At 40.8% G+C, this 21965-nt stretch overlaps 1 protein-coding gene across 1 annotated transcript in view; it reads left to right on the forward strand.

The window, feature by feature from the left end:
- The window catches only part of LOC139764675 (uncharacterized), a 193661-nt gene that overhangs the window by 84364 nt on the left and 87332 nt on the right, over nt 1-21965 (forward strand). Inside the window, exon 2 of the mRNA XM_071691554.1 lies at nt 19615-19908. Within this exon, the coding sequence (XP_071547655.1) occupies nt 19615-19908 (294 nt within the window). The remainder of the gene's footprint in view (nt 1-19614; nt 19909-21965) is intronic.

Below are 21965 nucleotides of genomic sequence, written 5' to 3' on the forward strand. Positions count from 1 at the left end.
ATACGTCCATACATATATGGCAATGAAGGGGACAAAGATGACAAACTTTTGATAAGAGAACTATTACCTTTGAAGAACAACATCATTTCTTTATTGAAATGAGAATTAACAGCTGTTGATATATATATATATATATATATATATATATATATATATATATATATATATATATATATATATATATGTTTCCTTGCGCTACCTTGCAAACGCGGGAGACAGCGGCAAAAAAAAAAAAAAAATATATATATATATATATATATATATATATATATATGTGTGTGTGTGTGTGTGTGTGTGTGTGTGTGTGTGTGTGTGTGTTGGAAAGAATCACAATTTTGCGCGTGATCAAGATATTCCTATGAGTCCACGGGGAAAATGAAACACGATAAGTTCCCAAGTGCACTTTCGTGTAATAATCACATCATCAGGGGAGACACAAGAGAGAAATATAAGTCAGTTGATACACATCGAAGAGACGAAGCTGGGACGCCATTTGGTAAACATGCGATTGTCCAAGACATACAACGAGCGTTCATAAACTTATCATTTTACAAATTTCATCAACAACAAAGTTATCTAATTTGTACAGACCATCACTAATATTAAGATTATAATTCTTTGTGTATTTGATAATAGAAGATTCAATTATATTTCTCGTGGTAATAGAGTTAGGGTTAATAAATGAGATGGCATTACTATATAGTGAGTTCAGTAGGCTCCATCACATATAACTTGTCAAAATGGTTAGTTTCTTTATTAAGTCCTTAGTGGGTAAGGTATCAAATTCTAATATCATGAACAATGTAGATTTAGTCAACAAGCTAAACAATATTAATGTTAATTTTGATTTCAAACAGCTTTGATGTTTCCTCACTTTTCACTAAAGTTCCAGTTGAAGACCTTTTAGAATATTTATTTGATATCTTGGATGATATTCATTTACCTGTTTCAAAGTCTGTTTCCATTGGACTGATAAAATTGTGCATAAAAGACTGTGTATTTCACTTCAATGGAGATGATTATGCTCAAAAATTTTGTATGGCAATGGATAACCCTCTTTCACCTGTACTAAGTAATCTTTATATGGAATATTTTGAAACAAAATTACTAAAGGATACCTTACCTTCTAATGCAATTTGGTTTAGGTACGTAGATGATGTTCTTTGTGTTTGGCCAACAAATGAAAATTTACAAATATTTCTCCCCTTACTTAACAATTTAGTACCTTCCATCAAATTTATTGTAGAAAATGAAAATAATGGTATGTCACCATTTTTAGATTGCACGATCCACAGGCAAGGAAACAAGTTTAAGTTTAGCATATGCAGAAAACCCATCAATGTATGCTCATATATCCATTATCACTCATCTCAACATGACAGAGTTGAATTATTATCATTTTAATCTATGTTCCTTAGGGCATTACGTATTTGCAGTCCAGAGTTTATTGATGATGAGTTTGAAAATATATATTCTATTGGATCTCAGTTAAAGTACCCTAGATCTTTCATTGATAAATCCCTTAAGTTAGCAAAGAAATCATTTGATAGAATTGAGCCCAAACCTCCCATTGACACCAAGAATCTTTTAATTCTCCCTTTTAATAATAATTTCACTTTACTTCCCATTTTGGTTAGATCCTTTAATGTAAATGTTGCCTTTAGCAAAAATAATATTATAAAGAATATCTTAATCAGGAATTCACCAGAAAATTCTCTTGGAGGCATCTATAAAGTGCCTTGTGGAAACTGTGATAAATCTTAAGTTGGGCAGACTAGTAAGGATCTTTCTGTTAGACGTAAGCAACGTATATATAGTATAAGAACGGGACAAGAACCAAATGCCTTGTTTAATCATGTTAAAAACTATGATAATTGTATTGACTGGAGTAATGCCATCTCATTTATTGACTCTAACTCTATTACCAAGAGAAACATCATTGAATCTTCTATCATTAAATACACAAAGAATTATAATCTTAATATTACTGATGGTCTTTACAAATTAAACAACTTTATTATTGATAGAATTTGTAAAATGATAAGTTTATGAACGCTCGTTGTATGTTTTGGACAATCACATGTTTACCAAATGGCGTCCTAGCTTCGTCTCTTCGATGTATATCAACCGACTTATATTTCTTTCTTGTGTCTCCCCTGATGATGTAATTATTAAACGAAAGTGCACTTGGGAACTTATCGTGTTTCATTTTCCCCGTGGACTCAGGAATATCTTGATCACGCGAAAAATTGTGATCCTCTCCAATATATATATATATATATATATATATATATATATATATATATATATATATATATATATATATATATATACACACATATATATATATATATATATATATATATATATATATATATATATATATATATATATATATATATGTATATATATATATATATATATATATATATATATATATATATATATATATATATACATATATATATATATATATATATATATATATATATATATATATATATATATATATATTTCTTTCATACTATTCGCCATTTCCCGCGTTAGCAAGGTAGCCTTAACAACAGAGGACTGGGCCTCTGAGGGAATATCCTCACATGGCCCCCTTCTCTGTTCCTTCTTTTGGAAAATAAAAAAAAAAAAAAAATGAGAGGGGAGGATTTCCAGCCCCCTGCTCCCTCCCCTTTTAGTCGCCTTCTACGACACGCAGGGAATACGTGGGAAGTATTCTTCCAGTGACCAGGAGACGGACGTAAGTTCGACGATGTGTGCCATATGGAGTGGCTGGGAGTCGGCGCAGACCCCAAGGCTGTCTGCTCACCAGCATGGGGCTATCCAGTTCCCAAAAGGCCTCTAAGAATCGCATGAAAATGGTGGTGATTCAGTGCTTCTCGTAACTCGGGCGCCACTTTTACGACTCAGTCCCCTCCCTCGCACGGACAGGTAGGTGTGCCAAGGTGTCTGCGGACGGATGGCTGCTCCTACCTGCTTAATGAAGTACCCAGCGTGTTCCTTGACTCGTGGGGGGGTTATTAAGATAGCAAGATGTGGCATTCGGACTATATTTCAACCGTCGGGGGGTACGAAAACACAGATAAAGGGATCGAGAAATTGCTCGGTTCGAAGTATGAAATGGAGCAGACCTGTATGTAATCAGAGGTGAGATCCTGTAATTAGCAGGTGAGATGCTGTAATTAAGAGACATTTATAGGACTGGTCAGGCCCAGCGCTTGCTCTTGGCCCGAGATCGTAGGATGGGAAGGAGTGACAGCACACACCGAAAGCCGACTTCGTTTGTTTCTTCGAGAGGTGTTATTGGCACCGTCATGCAGTACGCAGGGATGACCACAAAATTACGATCGCTAAACACTGTCATGAAAATGATCACCCTGGCCATAGAACTTGAAAATCCCGTTATTCTACACCCCCTCTGCTGATTATACCACACGCAACATCACTGAGTCTGTCTTAATTGCTAAGAACTTTAATTTCTCCCCAAGCATTAGCCAAATCATTATGAGAGAGTTGACAAAACACGAAAACAGGGAAATATTTGTTCAAGACACGCTCAGCTACCCGGGTCAACCCCAGCAACGTGAACCCCCATAATCACTCTCCCTTTCAACGCTTACTACCAGACAGAGCGGACTGTGGTTGGCCTGCACTGATTGGCGCTAGACAGTGGTACTCTGGTGTGATGTTGGGGAATTAGATAACTTTGCTAAGTACTGGCACTTGATGAGGTGGATTGTCTCCACGAAACATATCGTGCCACATGTATAGACAAATTTCATGTTAAGTATAATTGCATGAACTCCTACTGAAGTGCAATTTCACCTTCATTTATATATATTTTTATTCATTTATATTCACTACACTTTGTCGCTGTTTCCCGTGTTAGCGAGGTACCGCAAGGAAACAGACGAAAGAATGGCCCAACCCACTCACATACACGTGTATATACATACATGTCCACACACGCACATGTACATTCCTATACATCTCAACGTATACATATATATACACACACAGACATATACATATGTACGCATGTACGTAATTCATACTGTCTGCCCTTATTCATTCCTGTCGCCACCCCACCACACATGAAATAACAACCCCCTCCCCCGGGATGTGCGCGAGGTAGCGCTAGGAAAAGACAACAAAGGCTACATTCGTTTACACTCAGTCTCTAGCTGTCATGTATAATGCACCGAAACCACAGCTCCCTTTCCACATTCAGGCCCCACAAAACTTTCCTCGGTTTACCCCAGACGCTTCACATGTCCTGGTCCAATCCATTGACAGCACGTCGACCCCGCTATACCACATCGTTCCAATTCACTCTATTCCTTGCATGCCTTTCACCCTCCTGCATGCTCAGGCCCCGATCACTCAAATTCTTTTTCACTCCATCTTTCCGCCTCCAATTTGGTCTCCCACTTCTCCTCGTTCCCTCCACCTCCGACACATATATCCTCTTGGTCAATCTTTCCTCACTCATTCTCTCCAGGTGCCCAAACCATCTTAAAACACCCTCTTCTGCTCTCTCAACTACACTCTTTTTATCACCACACATCACTCTTACCCTATTATTACTTACTCGATCAAACCACCTCACACCACATATTGTCCTCAAACATCTCATTTCCAGCACATCCACCCTCCTGCGCACAACTCTATCCATAGCCCACGCCTCGCAACCATACAACATTGTTGGAACCACTATTCCTTCAAACATACCCATTTTTGCTTTCCGAGATAATGTTCTCGACTTCCACACATTCTTCAAGGCTCCCAGGATTTTCGCCCCCTCCCCCACCCTATGATCCACTTCCGCTTCCATGGTTCCATCCGCTGCCAAATCCACTCCCAGATATCTAAAACACTTTCAAAAATATATATACTCAAGAACCACAACAAGCTACGTAGGTTGGCGATTTTCACACAGAAACACAACACACTGCACGACTTGGGTTGAATCACGTGACGTAGACGCAGATTACAATGCAGCCCTAATTATCTTTGCATCTGTTAACTACCCTGTTATTATCTTATTGCGACCATCATGACAAGGGCAAAAAAACCACACGTCCCAATTAAAGACCATCTCGGTTGAAAAGGGTGGGAACAAATATCATGAAAGAAAACGGGAATGAGATGTAAAGAGAACGTAATGAGCTTCTGAACGTCTATGGCATCATGGATTTGTTCAGCTTTGTCAGTGGAGGTCATGTGGAGGTCATGTGGAGGTCATGTGGAGGTCATCTAGAGGTCATGTGGAGGTCATGCAGTGTTGATTCGTCAGGCATCGTCATGCACATCAGCATCACTCGCGGACGTTAAGAGATTGGCTTTCGCGCCCGCGATCTCCCCGTGTGAATAGCCGAAAGTCTCTCTTGGGAAAAGAGAAAATTCTGATAAAACAACACTTCATACAGCAAAATATAAAGTTGAGAGCAATTTTGAAGTAACATGACATGAAAGCTGTGAAACTTTCTTGTCCAAACCCGTTCCAGTTTGGCTGACGTGCGTGTCAGCGATGATCAATGTATTACTGGTTTATCTTACAGTGAGGGTGAGGCTATTCACAAATCACCTCCTCTCCCACACCGCCCCTCCTCGAGGGACAGTTACCAAGGAATGCAGCAGAGGAATTCGAAGAGCAACGGATGACTAGGTTCTCGTACTGAGGACTAGCTTTTGATACAGATGACTGGGTCTTGACGAGGGGGTCTGTGATATTAGGCATTGTCAGAGACTAACGCATCAGTGAGGCTTAGAGCAGAAAGGTACATGGTTTGTTCAAGTAAAAAAGACACGCTCTGTCACCTGTTCCTGCTCCCACCTACCTCTTCCCCACCCTATAAATCATGGCTAATATTAGTTTCCTCCTCCTCCTCCTCCTCCTCCTCCTCCTCCTCCTCCTCCCTCTTGTGAGGCTTGTGCGCGGAATGTAAACCTCTGAGAAGCCCTCACTTTCCGGTGGCGAGCCGGGTGTGTGATGGACGAGCCACCACAGGCGTGCATTCCGTCAGGGGTAATTTGGGACCATTACTTCCGGATGTATACGTTTTTTGGTCCAGGGTTTCAACTGAGCTTTCGCGTGGCATACTGCCCAGATGGGTTATATATATATTTATTTTCCTAGTTGAAATACATCACATATAGCGTCGCTGGCAACACCAGTCATTGCTTCAAGTGGCAAGCCATTCTTTAAAGACGACGTGGCTGAGGAACCTCTTTGTTCGGGATCAGAGCTGCTGCCAGACATCTGCTGAGTCCACCAGCACCAGCAGGTGGAACATAAACAAGCTCCAGCCTACCTTGCTGGCAAAGGTCCACTCCAGACCAAACGCACGACTTGGGTTTTAACCAAAGTCTTCAAAGGCTTTGGAAAGGTGGTAGCGAACACCTCTGCGGTTTACAGCCTATGATAACCTCCCTCCTCCCGTCCCTCCACACACACACACACACACACACACACACACACACGCACACACACACATCCTTTTGTAGAAAACGGAAATGCAGGCCCCTCCGTGACTCAAAACACTTACGAGCGTCAATTTCTTTTTTTTTTCTATCTTAACGGAAAAGGTGGACAAGCGATTCCATGGTTGATTTAAATCGTACAGAAACCACGAACACTCTTATATATAGGATAGGGGAGAAAGAATACTTCCTACGCATTGCCCTCGTGTCGTAGAAGGCGACTAAAGGGGACGGGAGCGGGGGGCTAGAAACCATCCCCTCCTTGTATATTAACTTTCTAAAAGAGGAAACAGAAGGAGTCACGCGGGGAGTGCTCATCCTCCTCGGAGGCTCAGATTGGGGTGTATAAATGTGTGTGGATGTAACCAAGATGAGAAAAAAGGAGAGATAGGTAGTATGTTTGAGGAAAAGACCCTGGATGTTTTGGCTCTGAGTGAAACGAAGCTCAAGGGTAAACAGGAAGAGTGGTTTGGGAATGTTTTGGGAGTAAAGACAGGAGTTGGTGAGCGGACAAGAACAAAGGAAGGAGTAGCACTACTCCTGAAACAGGAGTTGTGGGAGTATGTGACAGAGTGTAAGAAAGTAAACTCTAGATTGATATGGGTAAAACTGAAAGTAGAGGGAGAGAGGTGGGTGATTACTGGGGGCTATGCACCTGGGCATGAGAAGAAAGATAATGAGGCAAGTGTTTTTGGAGCAGCTGAGTGAGTGTGTTAGCAGTTTTGATGCGCGAGACCGGTTTACAGTGATGACTGATTTGAATGCAAGGGTGAGTAATGTGGCAGTTGGGGGCATAATTGGTGTACATGGGGTGTTCAGTGTTGCAAATGGAAATAGTGAAGGGCTTGTAGATTTATGTGCTGAAAAAGGACTGGTGATTGGGAACGCCTGGTTTAAAATGAGATATACATAAGTATACGTATGTAAGTAGGAGAGATGGCCAGAGAGCGTTATTCGATTACGTGTTAATTGATTGGCGCGTGAAAGAGAGACTTACGGATGTTAATGTGCTGAAAGGTGCAACTGGAGGGATGTCTGATCATTATCTTGTGGAGGCGAAGGTGAAGTTTTGTAGAGGTTTTCAGAAAAGAATAGAACATTTTGGAGTGAGAGGAGTGGTGAGAGTAAGTGAGCTTTGGAAGGAGACCTGTGTGAGAAAGTACCAGGAGAGACTGAGCGCAGAATGGAAAAAGGTGAGAGCAAAGAACGTAAGGGGAGAGGGAGAGGAGTGGGATGTACTTAGGGAAGCAGTGATGGCTTGTGTAAAAGATGCTTGTGGCATGAGAAGCGTGGGAGGTGGGCAGATTAGAAAGAGTATTGAGTGGTGGGATGAGGAAGTAAGATTATTAGTGAAGGAGAAGAGAGAGGCATTTGAACGATTTTTGGGGAAATAGTGCAAATGACTGGGAGATGTATAAAAGAAAGAGGCAGGAGGTCAAGAGAAAGGTGCAAGAGATGAAAAAGAGGGCAAATGAGAGTTGGGATGAGAGAGTATCATTAAATTTTAGGGAGAATTAAAAGATGTTTTGGAAGGAGGTAAATAAAGTCCGTAAGACAAGAGAACAAATGGGAACATCAGTGAAGGGGGCAAATGGGAGGTAATAACAAGTAGTGGTGATGTGAGAAAGAGGTGGAGTGAGTATTTTGAAGGTTTGTTGAATGTGTTAGATGATACAGTGGCAAGATATAGGGTGTTTTTTTCGAGGTGGTGTGAGAAGTGTTAGGGTCAGGGAGAATGATTTGGTAAATAGAGAAGAGGTGGTGAAAGCTTTGCGGAAGATGAAAGCCGGCAAGGCGGCGGGTTTGAATGGTATTGCTGTGGAATTTATTAAAAAAGGGTGACTGTATTGTTGACTGGTTGGTGAGGATATTCATTATATGTATGGCTCATGGTGAAGTGCCTGAGGACTGGCGGAATGCATGCATTGTTCTATTGTACAAAGGCTAAGGGGACAAAGGTGAGTGCTCAAATTACAGAGGTATAAGTTTGTTGATTATTCCTGGGAAATTATATGGAAGGGTATTGATTGAGAGGGTGAAGGTATGTACAGAACATCAGAATGGGGAAGAGGAGTGTGATCTCAAAAGTGGTATAGGATGTGTGGCTCAGGTGTTTGCTGGGAAGAATGTATGTGAGAAATACTTAGAAAACAAATGGATTTGCATGTAGCATTTATGGATCTGGAAAAGGCATATGATAAGAGTTGATAGAGAAGGTATTAAGAGTATATGGTGAGGGAGGCAAGTTGCTGGAAGCAGTGAAAAGTTTTTATCAAGGATGTAAGGCAAGTGTACGAGTAGGAAGAAAGGAAAGTGATAGGTTCTCAGTGAATGTCGGTTTGCGGCAGGGGTGCGTGATGTTTCCATGGTTGTTTAATTTGTTCATGGATGGGTTTCTTAGGGAAGTGAATGCAAGAGTTTTGGAGAGAGAGAGGCAAGTATGCAGTCTTTTGTGAATGAGGGGGCTTGGGAAGTGAGTCAGTTGTTGTTTGCTGACGATACAGCGCTGGTGACGGATTCGGGTGAGAAACTACAGAAGCTGGTGAATGAGTTTGGTAAAGTGTGTGAAAGAAGAAAAGTGAGAGTGAATGAGAATAAGAGCAAGGTTATTAGGTATAGTAGGTTTGAGGGACAAGTCAGTTGGGAGGTAAGTTTGAATGGAGAAAAAACTGGAGAAAGTGAAGTGTTTTAGATATCTGGGAGTGGATTTGGCAGCGGACGGAACCGTGGAAGCGGAAGTGAGTCAGAGGGTGGGGGAGGGGGCGAAAGTTCTGGGAGCGTTGAAAAATGTGTGGAAGGCAAGAACATTATCTCGGAAAGCAAAAATGGGTATGTTTGAAGGAATAGTGGTTCCAACAAAGTTATATATACTGTAGTCGCGAGAAGTGGGCTATAGATAGGGTTGTGTAGAGGATGGTGGATGTGTTGGAAATGAGATGTCTGAGGACAATGTGCGGTGTGAGGTGGTTTGATCTAGTAAGTAATGAAAGGGTATGAGAGATGTGTGGTAATAAAAAGAGTGTGGTTGAGGGAGTAGAAGAGGGTGTTTTGAAATGGTTTGGTCACATGGAGAGACTGAGTGAGGAAAGAATGACAAAGAGGATATATGTGTCAGAGGTGGAAAGAATTAGAAGTGGGAGATCAAACTGGAGGTGGAAGGATGGAGTGAAACAGATTTTGAGCGATCGGGGCCTGAACATGCAGGAGGGTTAAAGGCGTGCAAGGGATAGAGTGAATTGGAACGATGTGGTATACCGGGGTCGACGTGCTGTCCATGGAATGAACCAGGGCATGTGAAGCGTCTGGGGTAAACAATGGAAAGTTTTGTGGATGTGGAAAGGGAACTGTGGTTTCGGTGCATTATACATGACAGCTAGAGACTGACTGTGAACCTTTGTTGTCTTTTCCTAGCGCTACCTCGCATGCTTGCGGGAGGAGGGGGTTGTCATTTCATGTTTGGCGGGGTGGCGGCGGAAATAAAAGAGGGCAGCAAGTATGAATTGTGTACATGTGTATATATGGATATGTCTGTGTATGTATAGATATGTATACGTTGAAATGTATAGGTATGCATATGTGCGTGTGTGGAAGTGTATGTATATACATGTGTATATGGGTGGGTTGGGCCATTCTTTCGTCTGTTTCCTTGCGCTACCTCGCTTACGCGGAAGACAGTGACAAAGTATAATATATATTTATATATATATATATATATATATATATATATATATATATATATATATATATATATATATATTTTTTTTTTTTTTTTTTTTTGCTTTGTCGCTGTCTCCCGCGTTTGCGAGGTAGCGCAAGGAAACAGACGAAAGAAATGGCCCAACCCACCCCCATACACATGTATATACATACGTTCACACACGGAAATATACATACCTACACAGCTTTCCATGGTTTACCCCAGACGCTTCACATGCCTTGATTCAATCCACTGACAGCACGTCAACCCCGGTATACCACATCGATCCAATTCACTCTATTCCTTGCCCTCCTTTCACCCTCCTGCATGTTCAGGCCCAAATCACACAAAATCTTTTTCACTCCATCTTTCCACCTCCAATTTGGTCTCTCACTTCTCCTCGTTCCCTCCACCTCCGACACATATATCCTCTTGGTCAATCTTTCCTCACTCGTTCTCTCCATGTGCCCAAACCATTTCAAAACACCCTCTTCTGCTCTCTCAACCACGCTCTTTTTATTTCCACACATCTCTCTTACCCTTACGTTACTTACTCGATCAAACCACCTCACACCACACATTGTCCTCAAACATCTCATTTCCAGCACATCCATCCTCCTGCGCACAACGCTATCCATAGCCCACGCTTCGCAACCATACAACATTGCTGGAACCACTATTCCTTCAAACATACCCATTTTTGCTTTCCGAGATAATGTTCTCGACTTCCACACATTCTTCAAGGCTCCCAGAATTTTCGCCCCCTCCCCCACCCTATGATGCACTTCCGCTTCCATGGTTCCATCCGCTGCCAGATCCACTCCCAGATATCTAAAACACTTTACTTCCTCCAGTTTTTCTCCATTCAAACTTACCTCCCAATTAACTTGACCCTCAACCCTACTGTACCTAATAACCTTGCTCTTATTCACATTTACTCTTAACTTTCTTCTTTCACACACTTTACCAAACTCAGTCACCAGCTTCTGCAGTTTCTCACATGAATCAGCCACCAGCGCTGTATCATCAGCGAACAACAACTGACTCACTTCCCAAGCTCTCTCATCCCCAACAGACTTCATACTTGCCCCTTCCCATGTATATATATATATATATATATATATATATATATATATATATATATATATATATATATATTTGGAAGGAGGTAAATAGTGTGCGTAAGACAAGGGAACAAATGGGAATATCAGTGAAAGGGCTAATGGGGAGGTGATAACAAGTAGTGGTGATGTGAGAAGGACATGGAGTGAGTATTTTGAAGGTTTGTTGAATGTGTTTGATGATAGAGCGGCATATATAGGGTGTTTTGGTCAAGGTGGTGTGCAAAGTGAGAGGGTTAGGGGGAATGATTTGGTAAACAGAGAAGAGGTAGTAAAAGCTTTGAGAAAGATGAAAGCCATCAAGGCAGCGTGTTTGGATGGTATTGCAGTGGAATTTATCAAAAAAAGGGGTGACTGTGTTGTTGACTTGTTGGTAAGGTTATTTGATGTATGCATGACTCATGGTAAGGTGCCTGCGGATTGGCGGAATGCTTGCATAGTGCCATTGTACAAAGGCAAAGGGGATAAAAGTGAGTGCTCAAATTACAGAGGTATAAGTTTGTTGAGTATTCCTGGTAAATTATATGGGAGGGTATTGATTGAGAGGGTGAAGGCATGTACAGAGCATCAGATTGGGGAAGAGCAGTGTGGTTTAAGAAGTGGTAAAGGATGTGTGGATCAGGTGTTTGCTTTGAAGAATATATAAGAGAAATACTTAGAAAAACAAATGGATTTGTATGTAGCATTTATGGATCTGGAGAAGGCATATGATAGAGCTGATAGAGATGCTCTGTGGAAGGTATTAAGAATATATGGTGTGGGAGGCAAGTTGTTAGAAGCAGTGAAAAGTTTTTATCGAGGATGTAAGGCATGTGTACGTGTTGGGAGAGGAAAGTGATTGGTTCTCAGTGAATGTAGGTTTGCGGCAGGGGTGTGTGATGTCTCCACGGATGCTTAATTTGTTTATGGATGGGTTGTTAGGGAGGTGAATGCAAGAGTTTTGGAAAGAGGGGCAAGTATGCAGTCTGTTGTGGATGATAGAGCTTGGGAGGTGAGTCAGTAGTTGTACGCTGATGATACAGCGCTGGTGGCTGATTTGGGTGAGGAACTGCAGAAGCTGGTGACTGAGTTTGGTAAAGTGTGTGAAAGAAGAAAGCTGAGAGACTAAATGTGAATAAGAGCAAGGTTATTAGGTACAGTAGGGTTGAGGGACAAGTCGACTGGGAGGTAAGTTTGAATGGAGAAAAACTGGAGGAAGTGAAGAGTTTTAGATATCTGGGAGTGGATCTGGCAGCAGATGGAACCATGGAAGCGGAAGTGAGTCATAGGGTGGGGGAGGGGGTGAAACTTCTGGGAGCGTTGGAAAAAGTGTGTGGAAGGCGAGAACGTTATCTCGGAGAGCAAAAATGGGTATGTTTGATGGAATAGTGGTCCCTACTACGTTATAAGGTTGCGGGGCGTGGGCTATGGATAGAGTTGTCCGGAGGAGGGTGAATGTGTTGGAAATGAGATGCTTAAGGACAATATGTGGTGTGAGGTGGTTTGATCTAGTAAGTAATGAAAGGGTAAGAGAGATGTGTGGTAATAAAAAGAGTGTGGTTGCGAGAGCAGAAGAGGGTGTTTTGAAATGATCTGGTTATAGGGAGAGAATGAGTGAGGAAAGATTGACAAAGAGGATATATGTGTCAGAGGTTGAGGGAACGAAAAGTAGGAGATCAAATTGGAGGTGGAAAGATGGAGCGAAAAAGATTTTGAGTGATCGGGGCCTGAACATGCAGGAGGGTGAAAGGCGTGCAAGGAATAGAGTGAATTGGAACGATGTGGTATACCGGGGTCGACGTGCTGTCAATGGATTGAACCAGGGCATGTGAAGCGTCTGGGGTAAACCATGGAAAGTTTTGTGGGCCTGGATGTGGAAAGGAAGCTGTGGTTTCTGTGCATTATACTTGACAGCTAGAGACTGAGTGTGAACGAATATGGCCTTTGTTATCTTTTCCTAGTGCTACCTCTTGCACATGCGGCGGGAGGGGGTTTGTCATTTCATGTGTTTCTGGGTGGCGACGGGAATGAATAAGGGTAGATAGTATAGAATATGTACATATATATATATATATATATATATATATATATATATATATATATATATATATATATATATATATATATATATATATATGTTGAGATGTATAGGTATGTATATGTGCGTGTGTTGACGTGTATGTATATACATGTGTATGTGGGTGGGTTGGGCCACTCTTTCGTATGTTTCCTTGCGCTACCTCGCTAACGCGGGAGACAGTGACAAAGTATAATAAATAAGCATATATATCTAAAGGAAGGGCATGCGATCTTCGATTGTAATTCACAAATTATACAGCCGTTACACCTTTTTTTTTTTTTGTTTTTACAAAAATTAACGCCCATGCAATTTTTTTACAACGAAAACAAGCGTTATAGCCTTGTTTGTGAAGGGTTAGACATGATGAATGATGACTTAACGCCAGGGACCAGACCTGCCAAGCCAAGTAAGGACAAAGCAGATCCAAGTCTTTCAAGTTCGGGCTCATGTATGATAAACGACTCTTTGTGGAATGTCTTCTAGCACTCACGCGCTTCCACCTGCTCGCTTTACGATGGTCATTTGTCATCTGGTGGTATAACGAACGATCTGATTTTTGTTGAACATCGTGAAGACAGATAATGTCTAACGAACCTCGGATTGTTTACGTATAAAAAAGCCGTTTTACTGAGCTCTTTGGCTTCTGAATTACCCACGCCACAGTGGATTTGAAGTGTGATCCAAGAGAGTATATCTTTTCAACCCTATAAAAGTCTCGAGTTCCCTTTCGTTATAGCTGAGCCAATCAATAACGAGACAGGTATATCTTATGTAATACGCAATAAGACGTATGTCATCCTTCCCTGGACATGCAATAATTATCCCTAAATTCAAACACATGAAATAATCTAAACTAAGGAGGGACTTGTGAACAGCTGAATTTCTCTGTAAATAAGATGTTTAGTCTGTTGGCCTTCAACACATATAATATGGCAAATGCTTCGCGTTCTGAAGCTGATTGTTTGATCTCTGCTGACACAAAGATTGGAATAAGCCAGTGGAAGAAAATAGACCACCTTGTCATCTTGTTGCAAGTAACTCCCTGCGACAATGCAGTATCCTCTAGAAAGCATATCTTCAAGGTCTAAACGATAAACTTAACTCGTTTAATGAGACAATGAAGTCTTGATTATGTGGATAAACTATGAATGAACATGCTGTACATGGGAAGGACAGACAGATTACTTTCGAGGTCACCTTCACTCCAGGAAGTAATGATGGCCAACATGACAGTCTAGAGAAAATTCCCAATTTTAAACGTACAAGTTTTGCTCAGGAGAGACAAACCTTGGAATGATATGGTCAGTGATTATGACATGAACGTAGATTGGAAGAACTTCAGTAAAATTTTCAAAGCCTTAGATGGAACATACGTGACAATGATCTATTTCAAAAGCGAAGCCAATGAGGAGGAACGGTGAAGTAAAGAGATGCCGTTGTCTGAAAAAAAAAAAAAAATCTCATAAGAAACTCAGTGTGACTGATAACCAACAATTTAAAGAGTAAGTTGTGTAAATTTGCGTTGAGAAACCAAGAGATATAACAAAGTAAACGTCAATTTGAAGCACATACTGCCGTAAAGAGCAAGACATCTTAGGAAATCTTATGGTTATGTTAGAAGCAAGAGAATAATCACCCAGTCAATTGGTACATTGATAACAGAAATCAATGACGTTTTTGAAGACAATGAAGCCATTGCAAATATTATAGATAACTTTCTCATATTCAAAATCTAGTTACATTGATAAGAACGTAGAACATTCAGGAACGGAGAACGTTCACGAATAACTTGACATAAAAGTCGAAGTCATGCTATCCTCAATAAATGGAATGAGAGTAAACAAAACGGCAGGCTGTGATAAGTGTGATCCGAAGACAATGAAAGAAGTAAAAGATAAGAAAGTTAAGCCCTTGAAGGGTTTTTTCAATAAGTCACTTGCTACTGGAAAAGTTCCAGAAGAATGGATGTTTGCCAGTGTAACATCGATATTCAAATAAAAAGTGAGAAGTCACTGCTTGGAAATCACCGTCCAATTAGCTTAACGTCTGTAGGTGGTAAACTTATGGAAACCATCATTCGAGAAATGGAAACTACTTAGAGGACCACCACTTGATGAACGATTCTCAGCATAGTTCAGGCGAAATTGCTCATATTTTCCAAATCAGCTTGATTTCTTTGATCACATAATCAACCCGTACAATGAAAGCAGTTGACGTCATCTATCTCGAATCTCCAAAAGTCCTCGATTAAGTTCCGCCCAAAAGTTACTGTTAAAAATCATTAACTCACATGATATTAATTTGTGTTGTACTTCGGTGGAGAGGATATTGGTTGACTGGTCGTACACCAAGAGTTGTAATCAATGGTCAAGCCTCAGTTAGACGTAACAAGTGGTGTGCCAAAGGGATCAGTATTAGGACCGATTCTCTTTCTCGTACATACTGATGATATTGACAATGGGTTGCATTTAAAGACATCAAAAAATTGCAGATGATACTAAGTTGGGAAGTGAATCTACAAATGAATTTGAAGGTCTATAGCTTCAAAGTGACTTAGTCAAATTCATGGACTAAGTTCATAAGTGGCAAATGAATTCTAATATCGGTATTAAAGACGAAAAGGTAAACTACTGTATGAATTCTGTTGAACTACGAAAGGTAAACTCGGGAAAAGACTTGGGCTTAATCATCAATGGCGACCTAAGTTTAAGTAAGCAGTGCATAGAATCAGTGAAAAGAGCGAACAATGTTGATAGTTAGGGCTTTCGAATTTGAGGCTGGGCTAATCATCGCTCTTAACAAATCCCTGATTCGTTTCCACCCTGAATACTTGGGTTCAACTTTGGTCGCTGTACTTGAAACAAAAACACCGTAAGAATGGAGAAAGTACGACGCCGAACAACCAAGATGATTCCAGGCCTGAGAACCAAATGCTATGAAACCAAACAAAATGACTTGAATCTATTTAGCTTAGAAAAGTGACTGTTAAAAGGTGATCTAACACACGCATTTAAATCTTTCAAAGGCTTTGGTAATCTTGATCTAAGAAGCTACTTAAGACTCGAATAGCCTGATTTAAATCGCAGTGAGTGATACAAACTCGTGGGCAAATGTTTTACTTCGAATGAGGTGTAGTACTTTTTCATGAAGAGGATGGTCAATATGGAATAATTCACCAGTTAGAGTGGTTCACTTTCGCTTTTCTATAGGTTTTACTTTGGTTTGTGCTCCCGAGAGCTGGCTGCTTGTGTGCCCTCACCACTAGCTAGACTATGCCATACTTAGCATACTGCTACGTCACATAATTACTGTGGCCGTAGGCAGCTCAAGGGTGGGCCATTTTGATAATTGTCTCTTTCCCTACATGTCGAAACTTTCGAACTCGCTCCCCTCAAGGGTGGGCCGTTTTGATAACTGTTTCTTTCCTTACACGTCGAAGCTTTCGAACTCTCTCCTTTCTCATGTCTTTCCCAAAAACTATGACCTGGCATATTTTAAAAGACAGGTTACTTTTTACTCCCTCCGAAATTCGAAAATACTTTCCCTTGACTTTTCCCTTTTCAAAATCCTCCCCATACTTTTATTAAGGCCCGGCCTTGATGTGGACTTTTGTATGTGACTGGAGCCTTCAACGCAGAGGAAAAGCTAACATGACTTCTAAACTACAGTCTGCGTGTGAGTGTAATTAACTTTACCTTGAGGTATAAAACCGCAGTGATTTGAGAATCTTTGTGGACAAAATATTTTTGAGGAACGATGATTAGCAACCGAAACGAGACTCGTTCTAACATTCTCTTCTGACTGCATTGCGTTAAATTGTCGTGTTTGTACCATGCCACGAGTTATCTTGATATCAGAATTGCATCATATGTCTTATGTCGTGTTTGTCTTGCATGCTGCGAGCTTATGATTAGGGAAATCATTCAAGACAGAATGTCATTATATTCTCTCATCCTTACGAGGGGGCAAAATGGTTGACATGCCCATGCTAAAAGACTTGTGTGTATGGCTCTAAAAAAAGACGAAAATTTCACCTTGATTGGGGGACATTTTGAAAATTTTTTAAATGTATTGAAGATCATGAGAAACTGAGAGAAAAGTAATAACTTATGTTTACGTTGCTGAAAACGTTGGGCTAGTGAATTTACACAACACTGCTGTGTTGCACGTTAAATTGCATCAAGCACAGGTTATATATCAGAGAATTTTGATGGGCAAATGGGAATATTAAATGCTGTTTATATAGCAGAGAATTTTTATGGGCAAATGGGAACACTGAATACTGTTTATATAGCAGAGAATTTTGATGGGCAAGTGGGAACATTACATACTATTTATATAGCAGAGAATTTTGATAGGTAAGTGGGATTAATAAATACTGTTTATATATTAGAGAATTTTGATAGGCGAGTGGGAACATTATATACTGTTTATATATCAGAGAATTTTGATAGGCGAGTGGGAACATTAAATACTGTTTATATAGCAGAAAATTTTGATGGGCAAGTGGGAACATTAAGTACTTTTATATAGCAGAGAATTTTGATGGGCAAGAGGGAACATTACCTGCTATTCATATAGCAGAGAATTTTGATACGTAAGTGGGATTAATAAATACTGTTTATATATTAGAGAATTTTGATAGGCGAGTGGGAACATTATATACTGTTTATATATCAGAGAATTTTGATAGGCGAGTGGGAACATTAAATACTGTTTATATAGCAGAAAATTTTGATGGGCAAGTGGGAACATTAAGTACTTTTATATAGCAGAGAATTTTGATGGGCAAGAGGGAACATTACCTGATATTCATATAGCAGAGAATTTTGATAGGTAAGTGGGATTAATAGATACTGTTTATATATTAGAGAATTTTGATAGGCGAGTGGGAACATTATATACTGTTTATATATCAGAGAATTTTGATAGGCGAGTGGGAACATTAAATACTGTTTATATAGCAGAAAATTTTGATGGGCAAGTGGGAACATTAAGTACTTTTATATAGCAGAGAATTTTGATGGGCAAGAGGGAACATTACCTGCTATTCATATAGCAGAGAATTTTGATAGGTAAGTGGGATTAATAAATACTGTTTATATATTAGAGAATTTTGATAGGCGAGTGGGAACATTATATACTGTTTATATATCAGAGAATTTTGATAGGCGAGTGGGAACATTAAATACTGTTTATATAGCAGAAAATTTTGATGGGCAAGTGGGAACATTAACTACTTTTATATAGCAGAGAATTTTGATGGGCAAGAGGGAACATTACCTGCTATTCATATAGCAGAGAATTTTGATAGGTAAGTGGGATTAATAAATACTGTTTATATATTAGAGAATTTTGATAGGCGAGTGGGAACATTATATGCTGTTTATATGTCAGAGAATTTTGATAGGCGAGTGGGAACATTAAATACTGTTTATATAGCAGAAAATTTTGATGGGCAAGTGGGAACAGTAAGTACTTTTATATAGCAGAGAATTTTGATGGGCAAGAGGGAACATTACCTGCTATTCATATAGCAGAGAATTTTGATAGGTAAGTGGGATTAATAAATACTGTTTATATATTAGAGAATTTTGATAGGCGAGTGGGAACATTATATACTGTTTATATATCAGAGAATTTTGATAGGCGAGTGGGAACATTAAATACTGTTTATATAGCAGAAAATTTTGATGGGCAAGTGGGAACATTAAGTACTTTTATATAGCAGAGAATTTTGATGGGCAAGAGGGAACATTACCTGCTATTCATATAGCAGAGAATTTTGATAGGTAAGTGGGATTAATAAATACTGTTTATATATTAGAGAATTTTGATAGGCGAGTGGGAACATTATATACTGTTTATATATCAGAGAATTTTGATAGGCGAGTAGGAACATTAAATACTGTTTATATAGCAGAAAATTTTGATGGGCAAGTGGGAACATTAAGTACTTTTATATAGCAGAGAATTTTGATGGGCAAGAGGGAACATTACCTGCTATTCATATAGCAGAGAATTTTGATAGGTAAGTGGGATTAATGAATACTGTATATATATTAGAGAATTTGGATAGGCGAGTGGGAACATTAAATACTGTTTATATATCAGAGAATTTTAATAGGCGAGTGGGAACATTAAATACTGTTTATATATTAGAGAATTTGAACAGGGTAGGTGAACCTCAGGTGGAGAGTGTGTTGCTTATGTATATCAAGATTACGAACTTTGTGTTGCAGATGATGCTGGGCAGGAGGGAGCGAGGAACAGCAAAGCGCCAGCAACATTGCACGACGTGCAAGAACCATGGCCAGAACCTGCGCAAGTCCACGCACAAGTGCCAGTACGAGACCTGTGAGTGCCTCCTGTGCCAGCTGACACGTCTCAGTCGCCTGGTGATGCGCCACCAGCAACGCCTCTGGCGGCACCTGAAGGACGCCAAGGGCCGGGGCGACGCCAGCCGGGTTTATGCCGCCGTAGGAGCCGCCGTGGCAGCCATGACCGAACAGGGCCTGACGGACTCCAAGCTACAGGTGGGTAGGGTAGAGTAGGGTAGGGTAGGGTGCAGTAGGGTAGGGTGGAGTGGGATGGGGAGGGCTAAGGTAAGGTAGGGGTGAGTGGAGTTAAGGTAGGGTAGGGTAAGGTGGAGTAGGATGGGGAGGGATAAGGTAAAGTGGGGTAAATTAGGGGAGGGTAAGGATAAGGCAAAGAAGGGCTGGGCGCTGGACTAAACAGATGGGGGAAGGGAGGAGCATGACTGGCAACAGGTGGGAGGAATAAAGAACATGGCTGGGAGCTTCATGTTTGTGCTGTTGTCAAAATCTCTTGTTTAACTGCAGTTTATATCACCGTTGGCAACTATGGCAGCTTCATGTTTGTTCTATTGTCAAAATCTCTTGTTTATCTGCAGTTTATATCACCGTTGGCAACTATGGCAGCTTCTTGTTTGTCCTGTTGTCAAAATCTCTTGTTTAACTGCAGTTTATATCACCGTTTTCGACGATGCTCTCGCTACAGAAGGGGGAACTCCTCTATTTGCGAAGAATCGTAGACGGTTTTTATCTTGCGTCTTCTGTGGCTCTAATCACGCGTGATGTGGAAACGAGGAACGTGGGTGTGGGTGAAGAAGTCAGCGGAGGCATTTTCATGGTCTTGGTGTGATTTCTGGTTCTCTAGAAGGTGTCAGATTCCTTTTCCTTGTACGGATTATGGTGTTGATGTGATCCGCTATCAAACCCCAGGGTCTGAGCGTGTGAGCCAAGGTCCTGCAGCTCTTCTTGTCTGTGTGAGCCGGGATTCTGCAGCTCTTCTTGCTTGTGTGAGCCAAGATCCTCCAGCTCTTCTTGTTTGTGTGAGCCAGGAACCTGCAGCTCTTCTTGCTTGTGTGAGCCAAGATCCTCCAGCTCTTCTTGCGTGTGTGAGCCAGGATTCTGCAGCTCTTCTTGTCTGTGTGAGCCAGGATCCTGCAGCTCTTCTTGTTTGTGTGAGCCAAGATCCTTCAGCTCTTCTTGCTTGTGTGAGCCAGGATCCTGCAGCTCTTCTTGTTTGTGTGAGCCAGGATTGTTAGGTTTTACTTATCCTAGCGCCACTAAAATGAATTCGTTTTGTTTTTATCTTCCATTCCTTTTCGAATTCGTTTAGCCTGGTTGTCTCTTGAGTGTACTGAACGAGTGTGTTCTGGGAGTGAGTTGTTCGAGACTGCTGTTTAAGTGACGTGATCGGCAGTTCAGATGCCCTTCCTTATGGCACGAAATGTGTGAGTTATGAACGCTGTCGGTGCTAAGACGCTGCCCTGGGGAAACCCCACTTGAAGGAGAGTATCCGTGTTGACGTGGCAGAGTTGAGGATGATATCTAGGTGACATTAGTCGAGAAAAATACACATTAGTCCCTCTGTGATCTTAGGTATACCTGGGTGTAGTGGATTATAGTGTAGGTCTCTCGCCCACACTTTGTCAGTGGCTTTACTTACGTCTATTCCTTGAGACACAATGATCTATTCTTTTATTTTGTCTCTACCGCAATCGCGGTTAGTGATGTGGTGCCTTTGCCCCACCGGAAGCCGTATTGCTTAAAGTTATAGAGGTTATTACTTTCGAGATGCCCTTATAAACTCAGCCTTATAATTCTTTCAAATAAGTTTCCCATGGGACTTCTGGAAGGGATATGGAACCGTAGTTCTTCGTGCCTATCTGAACCTTGGGGAAGACTGTCCCATACTCAGCATAGCACTGTAATGCTGACAAGGTACTGAGGTGTCTTCTCAGGTAGCGGAGCTGCTCCTGGTTTACCTCATATCTATCTTACGATCTCGATTTCTTTCTGATCTGAATGGAATCGCTCCAACTCCTTCTCACATCACCACTACTTGTTATCATCTCCCCATTAGCCCCTTTCACTGATGTTCCCATTTGTTCCCTTGTCTTACGCATTTTATTTACCTCCTTCCAAAACATCTTTTTATTCTCCCTAAAATTCACTAATACTTTCTCACCCCAACTCTCATTTGCCCTCTTTTTCACCTCTGGCACCTTTTTCTTGACCTCCTGCGTCTTTCTTTTATACACCTCCCAGTCATTTGCATTATTTCC

This window comes from Panulirus ornatus, chromosome 50 (genome assembly GCF_036320965.1).
Source record: "Panulirus ornatus isolate Po-2019 chromosome 50, ASM3632096v1, whole genome shotgun sequence".
NCBI lineage: Eukaryota > Metazoa > Arthropoda > Malacostraca > Decapoda > Palinuridae > Panulirus > Panulirus ornatus.